We start from the raw sequence: 24161 nt of genomic DNA, 5'->3' as shown, positions 1-24161 counted from the left end.
CCACAATGAGATACCATCTCACACCAGTTAGAATGGCAATCATTAAAAAGTCAGGAAACAACAGGTGCTGGAGAGGATGTGGAGAAATAGGAACACTTTTACACTGTTGGTGGGATTGTAAACTAGTTCAACCATTATGGAAAACAGTATGGCAATTCCTCAAGGATCTAGAACTAGATATACCATATGACCCAGCCATCCCACTACTGGGTATATACCCAAAGGATTAAAATCATGCTGCTATAAAGACACATGCACACGTATGTTTATTGCGGCAGTATTCACAATAGCAAAGACTTGGAATCAACCCAAATGTCCATCTGTGACAGACTGGATTAAGAAAATGTGGCACATATACACCATGGAATACTATGCAGCCATAAAAAAGGATGAGTTTGCGTCCTTTGTCGGGACATGGATGCAGCTGGAAACCATCATTCTTAGCAAACTGTCACAAGAACTGAAAACTAAACACCGCATATTCTCACTCATAGGTGGGAACTGAACAATGAGATCACTTGGACTGGGGAAGCGGAACATCACACACTGGGGCCTATCATGGGGAGGGGGGAAGGGGGAGGGATGGCATTGGCGAGTTATACATGATATAAATGATGAATTGATGGGTGCTGACGAGTTGATGGGTGCAGCACACCCACATGGCACAAGTATACATATGTAACAAACCTGCACGTTATGCACATGTACCCTAGAACTTAAAGTATAATTTAAATAAATAAATAAATAAATAAAAGAAAAAAAGAATAAAACGTAACTGATCTAGTATTAGAAAGTTTGAGAAAACAGGTTTTACAAATAAATAAATAAATAAATAAAATAAATTTATTATCCAAACATAGAAGTTTTATTCAATGATAGTTCAAAAATTTGAGTTGTATTTAACAAGAAGGAAAAATGCAGAATATAAATAAGTACCAAGGATACACATTTGCATCCACAGTATCACCCAATTTTATAAATATGTGTATAGAAAAGAGGCCAGAGGGAAATAAATCACTGTTTCCTTAAAACAGTGATTTCTTGTAAGCCAACATTAATTTCATTTTGTGTACCTTTCTATATTTGCCAAATTTCTAATAAGGGCAAATTACATTTATAATCAGAAAAAGTTATTTTAATCAACAATCTGTTTAGCTACCACATATGCTTCTGTATGGCAACTGAGTTCATACACTATCGGTAACTAGAGGAATGATGCAAATATAATTTAGACATACTCTTTCTCGGCAACAGGAGAGAAATAGTAGGAAAATAAGTGTAACTTTTAGCGGGGGATAAAAAATAGCAAACTCTAAGCTTTGCAGTTACATGGGCAGGAGGATCCCTTCTGGATTTATTATAAAAAAAATTAAATGTGAGCACTTACACAGAAACCCTTCCCCAGGGGAGAAAAGCTAGGCCCACCCTTGGCACTCTGCACTCACTCACGAGCCCACCTTAAGAGAAGCCCCACCAGCTCCTCTGCCTGCACTGTCTAGTTCTCACCTGCCCTGCTCCAGCAAAAGCGTTGCCAGCATATAGCCTCTAACTCCTAACTCCTGAGAATTTTTATTTGTCCATGTTAAAACAACTTGTATTTTTTACTATTGTTAAAATCATTTCTTTCTTCATAATTGTGTCTATTTCTGGGGTACAATGTGATGTTCTTATCTAAGTGCACAATGCAGGATGATTAAACCAAGTGAATTACCGTATCTGCCTCCTCACTTTTACCGATCATTTTTTTCTGGCGAGGCATTTGAAATTTATCTTTAGCAACTTGGAACTATACATCAATAGTAACTATGGTCACCCTGCCATGCAATAGTACTCTAAAGCTTACTCCTCCTGTCTGACGGAAACTTCCTACCCTTTGCCAATATCTCCTCACTGCCCCCTTGCCCCTCACGCCCTGGTAACCACCATTCTACTCTCTGCTTCTATGAGTTTGACACGTCTCAGACTTTTAAATGCTTGGCATGGCAACCTTCAACTACACGGGAGCTGCCAGGCAGGAGAGCCACGTTATTTTTCTATGTACCAATTATCATTTTTGTTCGGGCTGTGGCTGCAGCTAGAGGCATTTGAATGGCCTGTCCTCTATTTGCCCTATCCCTTAGTGCACGTTTTGTTGAACGCGAAGTTTTTCCAAGATACTTAACACATCAGAGCAGAAAAGCCTACATGTTGCTGTGCTGACTGAATTGCATTATACCAGTTTAATTTTCCTTGTTGTAATGATTTGTTTTGAACAAACAATTTTTTGACAAGGACAAATGGAAAATATTCTGCTATTCACATGAATGGAACAATGTTTCTGTTCTGAGTTCTTACTCCAGTGTTCAGTTGAAGTGACAAGAACATATGTACAATATGTGCTGCCAAAAATTAAAAAATCATTTAGCTGCAGAACGCAATTTTTTTTTCTAGGCCTAAAAATGCTCTCCTGCTTAATCCACAATCCAAAGATGCACAAGGACTGTACTAATGAGCAAACAGCTGCATCTCTACAGGTAGTTTTTTAAAGGGCATCGGGAAAGTCCTGTGGCTCAACATGTCTCTGCCAACACCTCTACAATTTCCATTTGGAAATTCACAATGTGATTCCCCTCCTATGTCTTCTTATCAAATAAAAGGGCAGGGAAAAGTTTGTTAACTACTCTTACTGCAAAATGAAGTACTGTGATAATTTCCAAGATACAGTGTTTAACCAATTACAATCCAATTTTGATACAACTGTTTTATGTACAATGTTTTTAAAAAAAACATTTCCTTGCTGTCGTTTCCTTACTTTTTCTATGCTTGTTATTACTAACAACTATTAATGTATATCAGAGTCACAGGTGCAGACAGTGTGGGGCCTGGAAATGGGAAGGAGGCAGTGACAGTCCCTCAGGCTTCCATACTGTTTTGGCTGGTGTGGCCTCAGCACAATACTGCCGTCCTCAGACACCACTCTGGCAGCGATTTTCCTTCTTAGGCATTTCCTTGTTGGCTCTTTTCTCTACGGCTTGCTGATTCTCCCATTCTTGCGGCAAACCTCCACCACTTCTTCTTTCCATAGTTCTCGTCTTTCAATGTTTACTAAATGCCAGGAAGTAAGCATATTTCTTTCTTGCCCTATAATAGATTTTTTTTTTCTCATTTCCAGATATCCTGTGCATTAGAAACACAGGTTGGGCTATGCCTTGAGCAGAAGTCTAGTTAAGATCATTTATTTTTACCGATTTTCTGGGACACTGCGGCGAAGCATGCAGTTGGTGACACTCAATGAGAAGAGACTACTCGAGTGTGAAGGGTGATGCCCTGGAGACAAATGCAGCATGCTTTCTTCCCATGACTAGGGAAAGCGTATGCTTCTTTAGAAATACATGCAGCAGCAGCAGTAGCTCCACCACACATGACTAGGAACTTGCGTCTCACCCTGCATTACACTAACTTCCTCCAGATAGCATATTGAAAATTAGCTGTAATAAAGTTAGTGGTAACTAAGGATATTATTTTTTGTAGGTTTGTCCATTTGACATTTTCGTGGCATCAGATTATTATTATTGTAGGTTTAACATTATTTTCAGGCCCTGAGATAAAGAGGAGCTGTCCATTTGGGTAGTGGCTAAAAGGGTGACTCAAAGTCAAATTTCAACGACTCAAGAGTCAAACCACATGAGAACTCGGGCATATTAGATTCTGGTTTTAATTAATTTTTAGGATGTTCTAATGAAAGTTACAAAACATACTGATTCAATCTAACATCTGGCTAAAAGTGAATCTAATGTCCTACTTTCAAAAGCCTTCAAATTTCTGATCAACTGAGGAGGAATTAGACACTTAACCTCTGATGATATATTAATAGTTTGCTTACATATAAGTTTTTCAAGTTTCTGCTTAAGACAAGGATTGCTAAGGATGGAAGGATGCCTCATACATTCACTGTACACAGTCATAAAGTGTGGCTGGGGACCACAAAGTTAATCTCTTGGTTCACATCAATCATTTGATAATTGTTACATGGTAACAATTGGTACCACTTCTCTTTTTGGTGATAACTGTGGAGTTCTTAAAATATGGGTGGGTCTCTGATGGAAAATAAAAAAGATAAAAATACATGTCATATTTTTGGAGAACACTGATTCTAGGAAGATTTAAATAATTAAATTTGTTTTTAAAAATCTGTTAAGTGCTACTTACTTCAAATATTGATTTTGTTTAGCTAGTTAAGTAATACATTTTTTAAAAATATAGAAAAAATTGAAAATATTAGCCATCATTATTTTTTAAAATAATAAAACCTAACAGTAAACATTAGGTTTTACCTTAAAAAAAAAAAAAAAAAAAGTGTCCTACATGCTCTAAATGGGGAAAAAAAAATAGCACAAGCATCACGATAAATGTATCTTTTTCTTCCTCAATCATATGGATCTCAAGTGATTTATTTTATATAGAAAGAATCACAGTTTTGTTTCTGCATATGCCCTTTCTCTGATTTTTCTAGAGGTATAGGTAGGAGCGATATTGAAAACATATACCAATTGGTAGGACAAAGGCACTAGCCAACCAGAAGAGCTTCCTGCTATATGTCCCGGGCACAGCTGCACTGGGACTTGCCTGCCAGCGGAACACATATCTAGATACATGAATTATAATATATAGTGTAACCAGAAGGATAGGATGGGTTGTATTTTATATTCAAATTTTGGACCTAAAATTTATCTTTAAAATGTATAGCCTAAAGTTCAAGTTTTTTTTCCATTCTGAATACCTCTTATTGAAAGGTGTTCAAGAGTTTTTGCTGCTTCTAAGGTTTCAGGTGTAACCATGTTCATATGAATAAAAAAAGTTTTCAATGTGTGTTTTTGCTTGAAATCCAGAAGGCAAATATGTGAAATTAATTTCATATCTCTTGAAATAGCCTTCTAAGATAGGTCTCAGAGAAGAAATGGGTGAATAATTGGGTACAGACTTCTTTGGACTAAAATGTACCTCTAAAGTATCAAACCAGTTTTCAGAATCAATTTTATGTGGTCACATAAGATGGTCAAATTTCTCCATGCAGTTCTGTTATAACTTCTCCATGTCCCAGAGCTACCTGAGAGCAGAGATGTAAGTTCATATACATATATATTTGTTGTTGTCCAGAAGGAAATAATAAAGCTTCTCAAAGAAGGCTTAAAATATCTTTTCAATGAATTTGGTTTTTCCTTTGGAAATAACGAAGAGTTTTAAACTCATCAGAGCTGGCTGCAGTCAGGGTGCTCCACCTCACAGCTTGAAGTGATAAAATGCCTGGCTCTGTGTCATTGAGGAAGGAAGTTGCTTCCTAGCCCTTCCTATCATAGCTGCTTATACTGAGGGAAAAAAATTAAATCCCCTGAGAGTAAAACGTCAATCATCTTTCCCAATCTTGCTGAGTAACTCATCCTAAATGAAATATCCTGCCAAGACAAATACAAATTACTGGGATATGATAGCTGAAAAGAGGGACTGAAAGAAATGATATCATGGAGTCACATGAAAGGTTAAGTGTGACAGCCAAGAGGGAAGGAGACAATGTATGCTTCCTAGGAAACCATTCACAACAAAGAATGAGGATTGTTCTAGAAGAGGATGAAAGAGCAGTTCTATCCCACTGTTTTGCCTGTGAGGTGCAGCAGATCTACCTTTCCTACACAGTGTTGACTGGATTTAAGAGACAAAGGTGAAGGGACCTTAGGGAGAGGCACAATTCAATACATAAATACACAGTACTAAGCCAGTTGGTTATTTGGGGGAAAAATATACAGCTAATCAATACAGAACCTTCCTATATACCATAGTTAAATAAAGTTCACAGAATTATTATAAAATCAAACCACTTACAAAATGAAAAGAAAGGGGAGGAATATTTATCTGCTCTCTAGAGAGGGAGGATCTTTCTAAAATATAATGCAATTGAGGATATCACAATGGAAAATATAATGCAATTGAGGATATCGCAATGGAAAAGTCTAATGATTTGGTTAAGGAGATTACACGAGTTGTCTATTTCAAAAATGTCTATGAGCAAACTTAAGCAATAACAAATGTGAGAAAAATATTTCTAGACAGTATCAACAGGTCAATGTTTCTTTAATGTATACAGTCTTACACTATATAGTTCTAAAAAGAACCCATGAAACACCCAACAAACAAAGAACTGCAAGAGAACGTCATTAAATGGAAAATACAACTGGCTAATAAACAAGTGAAGAAACTACTGCTTTATCAGCAATTGGAGAAATAAAAATTAAGGTAACTATTATAAGCTATTACATTAGCCAAAAATTTAGTGATGAAAATATATAAAGTTGGCAATCAGGGTACTATAGCAACATAAATTGATACATTGCTGCCAAGTTTATAAATTGGTACCACTTTTCAGGAAAGAAATCTGCCCATAGTACTAGGAAGGCTTAAAAATGTTAAAACTCTGAATTGTTAATTCCTCTTCTAAATATCTATTTTAAGGAAATGATCAGCATTGTGAACAAAGCTTTATCACAAGTGTTCATAAACGTAAGTGCTCACTATAACATCACCCACAATTTAAAAACAATTAGAAATAACTTAAATGCCTACAAATTGGAAACTTAATAATCATGCATTTGTGATACAGTACACAGCAATTAAAATGATGTTTATGAAGAGGATTTGATGACATGAAATATGTTCATAACATATTTTGACCAAGTGAAAACAGCAAGATAGAAAATTGCAAATATAGTACGATTTTAATTTGTAATGAAAACATGCTTAGAAAACAAAAGATGCTCTAAAGTTTTACCAGACTATTAATGGTTTTATACTACCCATATAGAGGTAGTTTTGTTATCGGTAACCTTGTTAATGCTTCTTTTCCCACTTAATATTCTGAATATTTAAGTATTAGACAATTTGAAAAGCAGCAAAACCTAAAAACAACCAACTAAACAGACAAGTTAAAAACAAAAGAGAGAGGAAAAAAAACAGGCCTAAGAACTTACCTGCAATCTCTTTTTTGTATTAATATCGGAAATACATCAAAATATTTTCCTAGCAATTATAAAAATCTCATAATTATTATTTAATAATTTCACAATGAACACACTTTTCTGCCATTTCAAACCATATAAACAACATTTACCTTAGGCAGACTTTTAGTCAGTTCTACTTTATCTAAGACTATTTTCTGTCACCAAAACCAATCTTCTGTTTTTATTTTTAATCCCAGTGAATTATATACTACTATTTCTTTTTTCCAGACTGGGCCACATGATCCATGGGGCTATTCTGTGGACTACTTAATTAGACATAAAAAGATATTGAGCCGCACACCTCAAGCACACATCTCAGAGAGCAAAATTCCACCCACAAATAGTCTTCGCATGTTCATTTGACTGTAGGATACTTCCAATATCTAGGAACCAAAGCCAGCATCAAATTCCCTTCTTCTCACTGAAGTGCCTCCTCTGTCTGCCCAGTAATATAATGTCCTTTGTTACTCTTAATGGCAAAAGCTGCAATTATTTTGGCACCAAACTAATCACTGGGTATGAGATTTGAAATGCGAACATGTCTGTGGTGGCTCTAACAGCGACTTACAGTCATCCCAGGTGGGCTGTATACTTGACATGATGCTTCCTGAGAATAGATTTTGAAAAGTGGAAGGAAAGAGAGCATGAGAAACCAAGTGGCTGCAGTGAGAGAGAAAAGGATGTTTTTCGATTCATGGGGAAATGCCTGGTTCATAAAACACAAACATTGTCTGAACTGAACAAAGGCTGGGCATTTTACAAAATCAAACTTGTTGCTCTGTCATTGTGAAAGAGAGTGGCTCCTTTAAGTAGGGTACGATAGAAAATAGAAAGGAAAGGTTTAAGCTGTAGCAATGTACATAAAGCATGTATCAATTTGCTCTTGAAACATGTTAAAAAGCAATTCACATAAGATAATATGTATAACCTTGAAATACCCAGAATACTGAAACACTAGAATAAGCTACATTGAATTTCAGAATTTTAGAACTTCAAACAAATCAGAGATGATTTGAAATCATGCTTTTACTTAGTATTAAGAAAAAGAAACTAATTCCTAAAACTACTTTATCTACTGTTTCATAGCTAGTCAATCTAATTTCAGTATCTTTTAATAAGATGATTTCCTTAACAATGCAGATATAATTTTTAAAAAAAAACATTCTTGAAAATAAACTGTTACATACCACTGTGTGGTCTTGGTCATAGGTACTTTGGATTTTCCCATTTACTTTTTTACCTGATGAGACAAGGGAAAAATGACATTATTTCTATTCTCCTGGCTCCTAAGTCAACTCTAGTTGATCATTATAAAGATAATTTCAACTCATCCTCTAACTTGGATGTATAATTTTAATTGCTATAATTTTAAACACTGATGCCTATGAAGTTTTAATGATGGGATGACTGGAAGAAAGTTCAAGGTTCCGAAAAGTCTTTCTTTGGGCACCTCTACTGGTCTAGCTTTCCATTCTGAACACCGGTACATGTTATTGTTTTTCTGGTTCAGTGGGTGTTTGCAGGTCAGGGACTGATTTTAAACTACTATAATACAATAGTCAATGACATCAATCTTTATTACTTATTTTATAAATCACTTATAACAAAAGATTCTGAAATATCAATGCTCAATATATCCTGTTTGCTTCTATATTTCCGTAAATACTAGAGCTTAGGAATTACCTTATATTATACAATAAATAACATAATTAAAAATTAGATAACTAAGACAAAATTTTAAAAGCTTACTTAAACAAACATTTCTAGGTACTTACTTCCAACAACAGTCTTGTGATTGAAAATCTTACTCCAAATTCCACCTTCCACATTGTCTTTCACTCCAAATTCATAAACTGTGTTTGGCTTTAGATTTTCCACAATTGTTTCAGTGGCTGGACAGATTTGAAAAATCCACTTCTTTTCTTTATCCTTTTCTCGATAACGAATTGTATAAAATCTGTTGAATAGCCAGAATATAATGCTTTAAAATCACAGGGGGATTCAGAATGTTATTTCAAGTTTCTTACTTCATCACAGATTTCAACAATGTACATAAAGCATGTATCAATTTGCTCTTGAAACATTATGTTAAAAAGCAATTGACAGAAGATAATATGTATAACCTTGAAATATCCAGAATACTGAAACACTAGAATAAGCTACATTGAATCTCAGAATTTTAGAACTTCAAACAAATCAGAGATGATTTGAAATCATGCTTTTACTTAGTATTAAGAAAAAGAAACTAATTCTATAGTTGGGATACTATGTAATATTGGCTTCTCTTCCAATTTTTTAAAAAATTACAGAGAACATGAAAAAAATAAGCTCAATGTGTGCTTAGGTTTTTCACTTCTCATTGCAAGTTGGGGTCTCTGCAGCAGCACAGTTTTGGCCTGATGGAATTCCAGAATTCTCCTTCTCCTATTTGTTGCTTTGCAAGACGAAAGTTGGAAAACACTGTTCTTTTCCGATTATACATAGAGTGGAACATAGGTGCCATTTTATAAATAATATGGTAGTTTCATAGTTGTATGAATTTAAGCTTTTTCATCCATGGAGGATATGTTAGAGGTAATATCATTCAATTTTGTTAAAAAAGAACCTAAGACTAAGATGTACTCAGTACTGCATTTTAAGGTTGAGCTGCTTTTATTACAAAAAAGAAGACCAATAGCCAAGAGTACAATTAAAAAAGTTAAACAATGCCAATTCAATATCACTGTTATGTATTTACTTAGGACTTCATAACACTCATATATAATATACACATACATATATGTACAATAATCTCTACCACTATTTTTTGAATGTAGGTTGTACATACATTACCTGGTTTAATTGTCACGAAAACATCTTAACTGGTAGAAATTATTAATCTCATTTTACAAATGTGAAAATGGAGTTTCAGAACATTCACTTAACTTGTCCAATATCACCCAGCTACTGACTTGGACCAGTGGCAGTGGAAGAATCGAAATACAAAGAAAGACTCCTCTGGCTCTACTTTAAACAGCCTCTGTAAGTGGGGTAGCAGATCAAGTACAGTATACTACTATATACAGTAATGATGATGAATGGGAGAACGGCATGTATCAATGTGGATAGATTTTACAAACAAAATATCAAATAAAAACTACAAATTACAGATTGGTGCATATAGTTTCCTCTCATTTACATAAATATTAAGACATACGAAATATGTTGCCAAATATTATTCCTGGCACTGTAAAGGGATAACAAATACTGGAAGGATACAACATTTATGATAGTACTTTAACTCCCAGTGAGCAGGTGAGGAGAAAAATAGGACTTGAGGTGGGGTCAATAGGTAAACTTCATCTGTTTTTTATTTTTAAATAAACACTAAGTTCATAGAATAAAATAGTAGCTGCCATATTATGATGATGGAAACATAGGCATGGGTAAGCTATTTTTGGGTCTTTCTTATATGTTAAAATTTTCCTTAAAAGTGTGGGCCGGGCGCGGTGGCTCAAGCCTGTAATCCCAGCACTTTGGGAGGCCGAGACGGGCGGATCACGAGGTCAGGAGATCGAGACCATCCTGGCTAATATGGTGAAACCCCGTCTCTACTAAAAATACAAAAACTAGCCGGGCGAGGTGGCGGGCGCCTGTAGTCCCAGCTACTCGGGAGGCTGAGGCAGGAGAATGGCGGAAACCCGGGAGGCGGAGCTTGCAGTGAGCTGAGATCTGGCCACTGCACTCCAGTCCAGGCGACAGAGCTAGACTCCGCCTCAAAAAAAAAAAAAAAAAAAAAAAAAAAAAAAAAAAAAAAAAAAAAGTGTGGTACCTTTCCTCCACTCCTCACATCAGCTAAATTAAATGGAGTAAGATGAAGGTTACTTGCTTTTATTTAAAGCTTTAAAAAATCAGGAATTTTGCTCATTCTGAAAACACTTATTGGACATTCTCTAAGTCTCAAGCCTAAGCTCTTGGTGATCCAGAACAATCCCAGTATGTAGAGATGAGTATCAAAACTGGCTACCTAATTTGTGGGGCTCAATACAAAATGAACATGTAGACTCTGTTCAAAAGTTATTAAGAATCTTAAGAAAGTGACAGCAGAGCTTTAAACCAAATTTGGGCTCTTCTAATTTGGGGGTCTGGTGTACAGGTAGTATGCTTGTGAAATCAGCAGGGGGTTTGTAGTTTAATAAATAGAGAGATCGAGAGAGATGAGATGCATTTGTATATTCAGCCTACTTTCTCACTAGGCACAAACCACTGAAAGGCTTGTGATCATTGATTAGCTTGCTCCTTCCTAGTGAAAGCTGTGCTCAGGGCTCCATTCCCCCATTCCAAAGTAGCAGAAAACAGAATGAGCGAAGGAGGCTGTTCCAGCCAAAACACTAACTGCTACTGGAAACAAATGTTATATTATTGAATTGTAACAGAATGTAATAGAAATTCTTTGTATCCTGTGAGTCAAAATATCAGTGATTTATGAAATGCGTTTCTTGACAAGTATGCTGCATGAAATTTTTGTTGTTTTTTCCCCTGTCCTGGCTCTTAGAGAAATCTTAGCTCTTAGCTAAAATCAGACCAGATGGGCCACCAAAATTACACATCTCTAGTAGATACGTTTCTGAGGACTTAATTGCTTTCATGATGCAGGGGTCCCATTGCTAACAGAACTACCAAAGGTCAGATTCAAGGCTTTGCAGTCAACTTGATCTCACACAGCCTTCTTATGAATAAAATGAGACAGAAATGTTCTGTTCTTAAAAAAAAAAAAAACCCTAAACTTCACCATGTTTTAAAAATCCAGAGTGTAAATCTTTTCCATTGTGATCACAAAGCGTTTCAAATACCCTCTTAAACCAAGTTTTTCAGGAAAATAAAGGCTTAGGCATTTTGCCCTTCTTCTCCTAGTTAGGTTTGTCCTTTACAACACCGTCTCAGTTGATACTTGTATATTATAGGCGAATTCCAATTTTGTTTTATAGCACTATCTTTTTTTTTTTCAAGCAGAGATTATGCCACTTAACTATACTTAAAGCAGTGAAGTAAATATTCATTGATTTTAAAACAAAATATAGTTCTTATGATAATAAACAGTTCTTTATAACCTAGTACATAGTAGATGCTCCATAGATATTTGTGGAATGAATATGTGGTGCTCAAAGGGTCATTTAAAAGTTAGAATATAATATCTCTAAATAACCAATTATTCAATTCCCAAGACATACTGATTTAAGCCATTAGGTCTACAATTATATTTTGCAACACATCATTGCATAACGCACCATTCCTACAGAACCAATGCAAATTGAAGCCAAACACAATAAATTTCTGCATTATACATTTGCACAGGGCTTACGATTTTTATTTACCTATTTCAGTTTTCCATACAATAAACTCTGAGCAGAGAAAGAATTATCACGCAAGCAAAAGACAGCCTAAGAAGTGTCTAAGCCCTGATAATCAGTGACAGAACCAGGCAAACGTCAATTTCTGACTCCTAATCTAATGTCTTTTGTACTGCACTGCACTCATTCAACTGTGCCACTAGACAAAAGAGATGGAAAAAGACAGATAAAATGATCCAGAATGGAAGAAAAACAAAAGTAATCAGCATTTCACATAATTGAAGGCTTTTTAGTTTTTGTTTTAATGTAGCTTTACCATAACATACAGTCACAGTCTTCTCTCAAAGGTTAGTTGACCCTTTTTCTGTGAATGATTAAAACTGAGCACAAGTACACAGAGAGGCAACAAGTCTATTAAAAATACAGGTAGGAGTCTGTGAGTGTCATCAGACTAGACTTCTAGAAAGTCTGCCTCCAGCAATTTGGATTTTAAGAACAAGAGCATCTCATATCCTAATTAAGAGGTAAGAAACTGTTGAAGGTAGCATTTGGTTCAACTGGCATTATTCTGCGCTTGGGCCACCTGAATAGTCTCACTGCTGCCAGTGATTGTTGTTATAACACTGGAAAATCCACAGCTCCTCAAAATGTAGCAGAAATGCAGGTAGTAGCTTGACTAGGATTTTAGTCAGCTGCAAACTAGCAGCATGACCTTGGGAGGGGGGCATCTCCCCACCCTCTTAAGCATCAGTTTCTTAGAGGGGGGACTGGACTCCACTATCTTTTAGATCCTGTTTCTAAAAACTTATTCCAGCAACACATTGGATATTCTATTCTAATTAAGTACCTGAGACAGAAGTAGAAACCCCATACTCTGAATTTATGATGTAACTGGTAGTAAATTACATGAAGTGGAGAAACTGAACACCAAACCAAGCTTAGTCCTTCTACTAACTACCCCAGCTTAATGTACGTGGTTGACTCTCTTTTGGGTGTTCCATACTTGCTTCAGGAATGCTTTTATTTCTACATTATTAACTACTTTTACATTTCCTAACACATCTATTTCCCGCAGTTTTGACTCTTCACGTCAAAGAACACTTCCTGACACTGCCTTTGTCAGTGTTGCTTCTTGCTTTACTGAGACTGTAACTGAGAAAAATCCTGCCCTCATCCCCCTCCTCTAATGGGTCTCTCTTCCCCTTTCTTCTCTCCTTGTCCCAATCTGATTTCAGGGGAAAAGCATTTTCATCTTCTCAAAGACAAGCTTCTCCATAACTGTATTCCACTTCCTTATTCCACTAGATCTCCAACCTTTCTCTTGATTCTTTATGGACCTTCCCAAGTCTAAAAGCTGTTTAAATATCTTTCATTCTACCCCAACATTAAAACTAGTACTTTTCTCTTAAACCTGCCACTATATTTTAACATGAAATTTCTTTTTTTTTCATTTATTTATTATACTTTAAGTTCTAGGGTACATGTGCATAACGTGCAGGTTTGTTACATATGTATACTTGTGCCATGTTGGTGTGCTGCACCATCAACTCGTCAGCACCCATCAATTAGTCATTTATATCATGTATAACTCCCAATGCAATCCCTCCCCCCTCCCCCCTCCCCATGATAGGCCCCAGTGTGTGATGTTCCCCTTCCCCAGTCCAAGTGATCTCATTGTTCAGTTCCCACCTATGAGTGAGAACATGCGGTGTTTGGTTTTCAGTTCTTGTGACAGTTTGCTAAGAATGATGGTTTCCAGCTGCATCCATGTCCCGACAAAGGATGCAAACTCATCCTTTTTTATGGCTGCATAGTATTCCATGGTGTATATGTGCCACATTTTCTTAATCCAGTCTGTCACAGATGGACATTTGGGTTGATTCCAAGTCTTTGCTATTGTGAATAGTGCCGCAATAAACATACGTGTGCATGTGTCTTTATAGCAGCATGATTTTTAATCCTTTGGGTATATACCCAGTAGTGGGATGGCTGGGTCATATGGTACATCTAGTTCTAGATCCTTGAGGATTGCCATACTGTTTTCCATAATGGTTGAACTAGTTTACAATCCCACCAACAGTGTAAAAGTGTTCCTATTTCTCCACATCCTCTCCAACACCTGTTGTTTCCTGACTTTTTAATGATTGCCATTCTAACTGGTGTGAGATGGTATCTCATTGTGGTTTTGATTTGCATTTCTCTGATGGCCAGTGATGATGAGCATTTTTTCATGTGTCTGTTGGCTGTATGAATGTCTTCTTTTGAGAAATGTCTGTTCATATCCTTTGCCCACTTTTGGATGGGGTTGTTTTTTTCTTGTAGATTTGAGTTCTTTGTAGATTCTGGATATTAGCCCTTTGTCAGATGAGTAGATTGCAAAAATTTTCTCCCATTCTGTAGGTTGCCTGTTCACTCTGAGGGTAGTTTCTTTTGCTGTGCAGAAGCTCTTTAGTTTAATGAGATCCCATTTGTCAATTTTGGCTTTTGCTGCCATTGCTTTTGGTGTTTTAGACATGAAGTCCTTGCCCATGCCTATGTCCTGAATGGTACTACCTAGATTTTCTTCTAGGGTTTTTATGGTATTAGGTCTAACATTTAAGTCTCTAATCCATCTTGAATTAATCTTCGTATAAAGAGTAAGGAAAGGATCCAGTTTCAGCTTTCTACTTATGGCTAGCCAATTTTCCCAGCACCTTATTAAATAGGGAATCCTTTCCCCATTTCTTGTTTCTCTCAGGTTTGTCAAAGATCAGATGGCTGTAGATGTGTGGTATTATTTCTGAGGACTCTGTTCTGTTCCATTGGTCTATATCTCTGTTGTGGTACCAGTACCATGCTGTTTTGGTTACTGTAGCCTTGTAGTATAGTTTGAAGTCAGGTAGCGTGATGCCTCCAGCTTTGTCCTTTTGACTTAGAATTGTCTTGGCAATGAAATTTCTTAATAATATGTCTTCTCCCACTTTCTTACCACTCAAAAATGTCTATATTTCTTTGCAATCTGGTGGCTGACCTCTTTATTATAGTAAAACCTTATGATCAATTACTTAATCCTCCATGAATTTCATAACTTAAAATCTACTCTTCATTTTCTTTCCCAAATCTGTTTCTCCTGTGATCCCCATTTTTGGTGACTTCAGAGTCCTTTCTCTCCTCATGTCCAATCAGCTGTCAAAGCCAAGTATGTTTTCTTACAAGAATTCTCTTGCACTTGCCTCTCCTCTATTCCGAGGTAGCATGTGAGCCCCAGTTTAGGTCCTTAGTATCTTTGGACTGGTGAATAATTTTCACACTGGTCAACTATTTCCAAGATCTCCTTTCTTCGTATAGTATCACCCACTGGTAGCTGGTTTACGTACAACAAAAGAAATGTTTCTACTGATATTAGTGCTACCTGAAATGGAATGGCTTGCCTGAAGTTGGCAATTATAATAAAGTAAATAATATCAAAGCAATGAGAAGGCTAGCAGCAGACATTATAATTTTGACTGTTCACTGCATGCTAGGTATTGCATTAAACATTTTACACGTGTCATCTTACTAAATTTTGACAACCATATGACATTACTTACCCCCTTTTGCAGATAAGAAAACCAAGACTAGGGTGATTTCTGCATTTTCAACTGAGGTACTGGGGTCATCTCTCTAGGGAGTGCTGAACAATCGGTGCTGGTCAGCTGCTGCAGCCTGACCAGCGTGAGCTGAAGCAGGGCGAGGCATCGCCTCACCTGGAAGCGCAAGGGGGAAGGAAATCTTTTCCTAGCCAGGGGAACTGAGACACACAACACCTGGAAAATCGGGTAACTCCCACCCCAATACTGCGCTTTAAGGAAACAGGCACACCAGGAGAATATATCCCACCTGGCCGGGAGGGTCCCACGCCCACGGAGCCTCCCTCACTGCTAACACAGCAGTCTGCGGCGATCGATCCGCAAGGCAGCAGCGAGGCTGGGGGAGGGGTGCCCGCCATTGCTGAGGCTTAAGTAGGTAAACAAAGCCGCTGGGAAGCTCGAACTGGGTGGAGCTCACAGCAGCTCAAGGAAGCCTGCCTGTCTCTGTAGACTCTACCTCTGCGGACAGCGCACAGCTGCAGTCCAATAGGGGAAGCAGCGGGGGCCGGTGCAGACGCCAACGACTCTGTCTGACAGCTTTGGGGAGAGCCGTGGATCTCCAAACGCGGAGGTTGAGATCTGAGAACGGACAGACTGCCTGCTCAGGTGGGTCCCTGACCCCTGAGTAGCCTAGCTGGGAGACATCCCCCACTAGGGGCAGTCTGACACCCCACACCTCACAGGGTGGAGTCACCCCTGAGAGGAAACTTCCAAAGGAAGAATCAGACAGGTACACTCGCTGTTCAGCAATATTCTATTTTCGGCAACCTCTGCTGCTGATACCCAGGCAAACAGGGTCTGGAGTGGACCTCAAGCAATCTCCAACAGACCAACAGACAGTCCTTCTGACTGTCAGACGGAAAACTATCAAACAGGAAGGACACCTATACCAAAACCCCATCAGTACGTCACCATCATCAAAGACCAGAGACAGATAAAACCACAAAGATGGGGAAGAAGCAGGGCAGAAAAGCTGGAAATTCAAAAAATAAGAGCGCATCTCCCCCTGCAAAGGAGCGCAGCCCATCGCCAGCAACGGATCAAAGCTGGTCAGAGAATGACTTTGACGAGATGAGAGAAGAAGGCTTCAGTCCATCAAACCTCTCAGAGCTAAAGGAGGAATTACGTACCCAGCGCAAAGAAACTAAAAATCTTGAAAAAAAAGTGGAAGAATTGACAGCTAGACTAATTAATGCAGAGAAGATCATAAACGAAATGACAGAGATGAAAACCATGACACGAGAAATACGTGACAAATGCACAAGCTTCAGTAACCGACTCGATCAACTGGAAGAAAGAGTATCAGTGATTGAGGATCAAATGAATGAAATGAAGCGAGAAGAGAAAACCAAAAGAAAAAAAGAAGAAAAAGAAATGAACAAAGCCTGCAAGAAGTATGGGATTATGTAAAAAGACCAAATCTACGTCTGATTGGGGTGCCTGAAAGTGAGGGGGAAAATGGAACCAACTTGGAAAACACTCTTCAGGATATCATCCAGGAGAACTTCCCCAACCTAGTAGGGCAGGCCAACATTCAAATTCAGGAAATACAGAGAACGCCACAAAGATACTCCTCCAGAAGAGCAACTCCAAGACACATAATTGCCAGATTCACCAAAGTTGAAATGAAGGAAAAAATCTTAAGGGCAGCCAGAGAGAAAGGTCGGGTTACCCACAAAGGGAAGCCCATCAGAATAACAGCAGATCTCTCGACAGAAACTCTCAAGCCAGAAGAGAGTGGGGGCCAATATTCAACGTTCTTAAAGAAAAGAATTTTCAACCCAGAATTTCATATCCAGCCAAACTAAGCTTCATCAGTGAAGGAGAAATAAAATCCTTTACAGATAAGCAAATGCTTAGAGATTTTGTCACCACCAGGCCTGCCTTACAAGAGACCCTGAAGGAAGCCCTAAACATGGAAAGGAACAACCGGTACCAGCCATTGCAAAAACATGCCAAAATGTAAAGACCATCGAGGCTAGGAAGAAACTACATCAACTAACGAGCAAAATACCCAGTTAATATCATAATGACAGGATCAAGTTCACACATAACAATATTAACCTTAAATGTAAATGGACTAAATGCTCCAATTAAAAGACACAGACTGGCAAACTGGATAAAGAGTCAAGACCCATCAGTCTGCTGTATTCAGGAGACCCATCTCACAGAGCAGAGACATACATAGGCTCAAAATAAATGGATGGAGGAAGATCTACCAAGCAAATGGAGAACAAAAAAAAGCAGGGGTTGCAATCCTAGTCTCTGATAAAACAGACTTTAAACCATCAAAGATCAAAAGAGACAAAGAAGGCCATTACATAATGGTAAAGGGATCAATTCAACAGGAAGAGCTAACTCTCCTAAATATATATGCACCCAATACAGGAGCACCAGATTCATAAAGCAAGTCCTTAGAGACCTACAAAGAGACTTAGACTCCCATACAATAATAATGGGAGACTTCAACACTCCACTGTCAACATTAGACAGATCAACGAGACAGAAAGTTAACAAGGATATCCAGGAATTGAACTCATCTCTGCACCAAGCGGACCTAATAGACATCTATAGAACTCTCCACCCCAAATCAACAGAATATACATTCTTCTCAGCACCACATCACACTTATTCCAAAATTGACCACATAATCGGAAGTAGAGCACTCCTCAGCAAATGTACAAGAACAGAAATTATAACAAACTGTCTCTCAGACCACAGTGCAATCAAACTAGAACTCAGGACTAAGAAACTCAATCAAAACCGCTCAACTACATGGAAACTGAACAACCTGCTCCTGAATGACTACTGGGTACATAACGAAATGAAAGCAGAAATAAAGATGTTCTTTGAAACCAATGAGAACAAAGACACAACATACCAGAATCTCTGGGACACATTTAAAGCAGTGTGTAGAGGGAAATTTATAGCACTAAATGCCCACAAGAGAAAGCAGGAAAGATCTAAAATTGACACTCTAACATCACAATTAAAAGAACTAGAGAGGCAAGAGCAAACACATTCAAAAGCTAGCAGAAGGCAAGAAATAACTAAGATCAGAGCAGAACTGAAGGAGATAGAGACACAAAAAACCCTCCAAAAAATCAATGAATCCAGGAGTTGGTTTTTTGAAAAGATCAACAAAATTGACAGACCACTAGCTAGACTAATAAAGAAGAAAAGAGAGAGGAATCAAATAGACGCAATAAAAAATGATAAAGGGGATATCACCACCGACCCCACAGAAATACAAACAACCATCAGAGAATACTATAAATGCCTCTACGCAAATCAACTAGAAAATCTAGAAGAAATGGATAATTTCCTGGACACTTACACTCTCCAAGACTAAACCAGGAAGAAGTTGAATCCCTGAATAGACCAATAGCAGGCTCTGAAATTGAGGCAACATTAATAGCCTACCCACCAAAAAAAGTCCAGGACCAGATGGATTCACAGCTGAATTCTACCAGAGGTACAAGGAGGAGCTGGTACCATTCCTTCTGAAACTATTCCAATCAATAGAAAAAGAGGGAATCCTCCCTAACTCTTTTTATGAGGCCAACATCATCCTGATACCAAAGCCTGGCAGAGAAACAACAAAAAAAGAGAATTTTAGACCAATATCCCTGATGAACATCGATGCAAAAATTCTCCATAAAATACTGGCAAACCGGATTCAGCAGCACATCAAAAAGCTTATCCACCATGATCAAGTGGGCTTCATCCCTGGGATGCAAGGCTGGTTCAACATTCGCAAATCAATAAACGTAATCCAGCATATAAACAGAACCAAAGACAAGAACCACATGATTATCTCAATAGATGCAGAAAAGGCTTTTGACAAAATTCAACAGCCCTTTATGCTAAAAACGCTCAATAAATTGGTATTGATGGAACGTACCTCAAAATAATAAGAGCTATTTATGACAAACCCACAGCTAATATCATACTGAATGGGCAAAAACTGGAAAAATTCCCTTTGAAAACTGGCACAAGACAGGGATGCCTTCTCTCACCACTCCTATTCAACATAGTGTTGGAAGTTCTGGCTAGGGCAATCAGGCAAGAGAAAGAAATCAAGGGTATCCAGTTAGGAAAAGAAGAAGTCAAATTGTCCCTGTTTGCAGATGACATGATTGTATATTTAGAAAACCCCATCGTCTCAGCCCAAAATCTCCTTAAGCTGATAAGCAACTTCAGCAAAGTCTCAGGATACAAAATCAATGTGCAAAAATCACAAGCATTCTTATGCACCAGTAACAGACCAACAGAGGGCCAAATCATGAATGAACTTCCATTCACAATTGCTTCAAAGAGAATAAAATACCTAGGAATCCAGCTTACAAGGGATGTCAAGGACCTCTTCAAGGAGAACTACAAACCACTGCTCAGTGAAATCAAAGAGGACACAAACAAATGGAAGAACATACCATGCTCATGGATAGGAAGAATCAATATTGTGAAAATGGCCATACTGCCCAAGGTGATTTATAGATTCAATGCCATCCCCATCAAGCTACCAATGACTTTCTTCACAGAATTGGAAAAAACTGCTTTAAAGTTCATATGGAACCAAAAAAAGACCCGCATTGCCAAGACAATCCTAAGTCAAAAGGACAAAGCTGGAGGTGTCACACTACCTGACTTCAAACTATACTACAAGGCTACAGTAACCAAAACAGCATGGTACTGGTACCACAACAGAGATATAGACCAATGGAACAGAACAGAGTCCTCAGAAATAATACCACACATCTACAGCCATCTGATCTTTGACAAACCTGAGAGAAACAAGAAATGGGGAAAGGATTCCCTATTTAATAAATGGTGCTGGGAAAATTGGCTAGCCATAAGTAGAAAGCTGAAACTGGATCCTTTCCTTACCCCTTATACGAAAATTAATTCAAGATGGATTAGAGACTTAAATGTTAGACCTAATACCATAAAAACCCTAGAAGAAAATCTAGGTAGTACCATTCAGGACATAGGCATGGGCAAGGACTTCATGTCTAAAACACCAAAAGCAACGGCAGCAAAAGCAAAAATTGACAAATGGGATCTAATTAAACTAAAGAGCTTTTGCACAGCTAAAGAAACTACCATCAGAGTGAACAGGCAACCTACAGAATGGGAGAAAATTTTTGCAACCTACTCATCTGACAAAGGGCTAATATCCAGAATCTACAAAGAACTCAAACAAATATACAAGAAAAAAAACAAACAACCCCATCAAAAAGTGGGGAAAGGATATGAACAGACATTTCTCAAAAGAAGACATCCATACAGCCAACAGACACATGAAAAAATGCTCATCATCACTGGCCATCAGAGAAATGCAAATCAAAACCACAATGAGATACCATCTCACACCAGTTAGAATGGCAATCATTAAGAAGTCAGGAAACAACAGGTGTTGGAGAGGATGTGGAGAAATAGGAACACTTTTACACTGTTGGTGGGATTGTAAACTAGTTCAACCATTATGGAAAACAGTATGGCGATTCCTCAAGGATCTAGAACTGGATGTACCATATGACCCAGCCATCCCACTACTGGGTATATACCCAAAGGATTATAAATTACTCTACTACAAAGACACATGCACACGTATGTTTATTGCGGCACTATTCACAATAGCAAAGACTTGGAATCAACCCATATGTCCCTCTGTGACAGACTGGATTAAGAAAATGTGGCACATATACACATGGAATACTATGCAGCCATCAAAAAGGATGAGTTTGCGTCCTTTGTCGGGACATGGATGCAGCTGGAAACCATCATTCTTAGCAAACTATCACAAGAAGAGAAAACCAAACACCGCATGTTCTCACTCATAGGTGGGAACTGAACAATGAGATCACTTGGACTGGGGAAGGGGAACATCACACACTGGGGCCTATCATGGGGAGGGGGGAGGAGGGAGGGATTGCATTGGGGAGTTATGCATGATATAAACGTTATGCACATGTACCCTAGAACTTAAAGTATAATAAAAAAAAGAAAAGAAAAAAGAAAACCAAGACTAAAAGCATTTAAGTAGCCCACCTAAGGCAACTAAGATGATAATAGAACAGAGTTTTGAACTCAGGTCAGTGTGACCCGAATTTGTATCTTCAATGTTCATGCTGTCATGCCATCCCTGGAGATGCTCACTGTGGACTCTGGATGGGAGATGTTGCAAAGAAGCTTCAAGAGCTGAATAGACTGGCTAGATGACTTTTAAAGTCTCTTCTTGACATCGCACTTGCATGTTCACTTATATGTTGAAAACTACTATTGTAAAATACAGCGCTGCGTTCTGTGTGAGATGGAAGTGGTACTCCGCAGTTTCAAAAGTGAGCTTGCACTCTAATGAAAGAGGTAGACATGCATGTGTATGACTGAAGGAGGCAGAATGCAAAGCACACAGCATAGAGGTGGGACTGGGTGTGGCACTATCCAGCCTGAATCTGAGAAATGGACAGGCTTCATTTTGTACCCCATTCCAGTGATGTGGTTTACTTCAGGACATACTACCCAGGCCCCAGGAAAGCAGAGTGGATTGGGTTTACACCTCATTTCATGAGCATGACTCAGATATGCATTGAGGTGTATTCCTTGAGAGATTCTATGACTTATTTTCCTAGACAGTGGGGAGCTGGTGGCAATTCCTCAGTAGGTAAATAAAGTTGAACAGTAATGAAGGAAGCTAGAATTACCAGTTGGGGAAGAATAAGTCACAGAGAAACTGGAGGGAGGCATCTCAAGGTATAGTCCAGATGTGGGATAACAAGCAAAGGAATCACACACACACACATATATAAAAACCAGAACAAAGTTACAGTTCTAAGAAAGAATGGATGAAACCAGACTCCTTATGGGATATGGGTACCAAAGAAAGTGAAAAAGTTAAAACTGAGTTTTCATTCAAAAGTGAGAATAAAGTGATGGGAAAGGTATTCTTTTAATAGTGTAGAAAGTATGAATTTAGTCTGAGTGCGAGGTGCCAATCACTGTTACCTGGTTACTGTGATGAAAATATTCCATGGACAACTGAAAACATATTCTTAGTAATTTGAAAATGGGCCCAGGTCAGAGGTTCAACCCTGGAAGTCATTTACATACTTGCCACTTCTTTTCTCCGTAGAACAGAAACAAAAGCAATTTCTGAGAGCTTTTAAAAATGCAGATTCTCAGGCTCCTTCTCAGGCCTGCCGAATCAGAATCTGCATTTTAATAAGGTTCCCTCCATGACTTGCATGCACAGAGTTTGAGAAGTACTGTTGTGCATAGCAGGGATTGTTAAAGACTAGATAATAGGTAAGATAAGAAGGGTACTGCAGGTAAGAGATTCAAGGATAGAACATGATTCCATATTTAGGAGATGTGATAAGAAGTGAACAAAGCAGAAAAGGAAAGGTGTGATGGTTAATATCAAGTGTCAACTTGATTGGATTGAAGGAAGCCAAGTATTGATTCTGGGTGTGTCTGTGAGGGTGCTGCCAAAAGAGATGAACATTTGAGTCACTGGACTGGGAGAGGCAGACCCACCCTGCATCTGGGTGGGCACCATCCAATCAGCTGACAGCACAGCTAGGATAAAGCAGGCAAAAGAAGGTGAAAGGACTAGACTGTCTGAGTCTTCCAGCTTCCATCTTTCTCCCCTGTGCTGGATGCTTCCTGAAGTCAGAATCGTGTTTCTTGGAAACAAGATAAGAGAGGTAAAGATAAACTCGGGATGAGGAAAGAGTGAGCTGATAAAGGATAGTCCAGATTTCCTCAGTACTGCGGAAGCTAGAATAGACTGCGGGAAGAATATAGCAGGGAATGTAGCCAGGATGCTGTTGCCAGAATCCAGAATAAGGTGAGGCATGCTTGGATTGGGCACATTAGTGTGAAATGGAGAAGGAGAAGACACAGCTGCAGATATGGATACATCTCAAAAGCAAAACGAATATATCTTGGGGCCTTCATAAATAGTAGGTGAAAAATAGAAAATAAATGAAGTTTTAAATTAGAGTGAAGTTTAAAGTAGAGCGAACACTATTCAGAAAGCAACACACAGACAAGCGAGGTGATATTTCAAGAGAAAAAGTCTGAGTTTAATCTTGTCATATTGAGTTTGAGGTAATGGTAACACATAAAAGTGAGAATGTTGACATTTCACTGGTTATTTCATTCATCATGTATTTACTTGGGGCCTGCTATGT

The 24161-nt window shown here is 38.2% G+C and overlaps 1 protein-coding gene across 28 annotated transcripts in view; it reads right to left on the bottom strand.

Moving 5' to 3' along the window:
- The window catches only part of ABI3BP (ABI family member 3 binding protein), a 262627-nt gene that overhangs the window by 136331 nt on the left and 102135 nt on the right, over positions 1 to 24161 (bottom strand). For all 28 annotated transcript variants that reach the window (XM_033211435.1, XM_033211443.1, XM_033211438.1 and 25 more), the window contains exons 5-6: positions 8804 to 8985; positions 8216 to 8268 (exon numbers count right to left, since the gene is read on the bottom strand). In XM_033211435.1, coding sequence (XP_033067326.1) covers positions 8216 to 8268; positions 8804 to 8985 — 235 coding nt within the window. The remainder of the gene's footprint in view (positions 1 to 8215; positions 8269 to 8803; positions 8986 to 24161) is intronic.

Source organism: Trachypithecus francoisi, unplaced genomic scaffold, assembly GCF_009764315.1.
Source record: "Trachypithecus francoisi isolate TF-2019V2 unplaced genomic scaffold, Tfra_2.0 Lachesis_group0, whole genome shotgun sequence".
Lineage (NCBI taxonomy): Eukaryota > Metazoa > Chordata > Mammalia > Primates > Cercopithecidae > Trachypithecus > Trachypithecus francoisi.
Note: the sequence above shows the minus strand (reverse complement) of the source record. Positions and strands in the feature narration are given on the sequence as shown.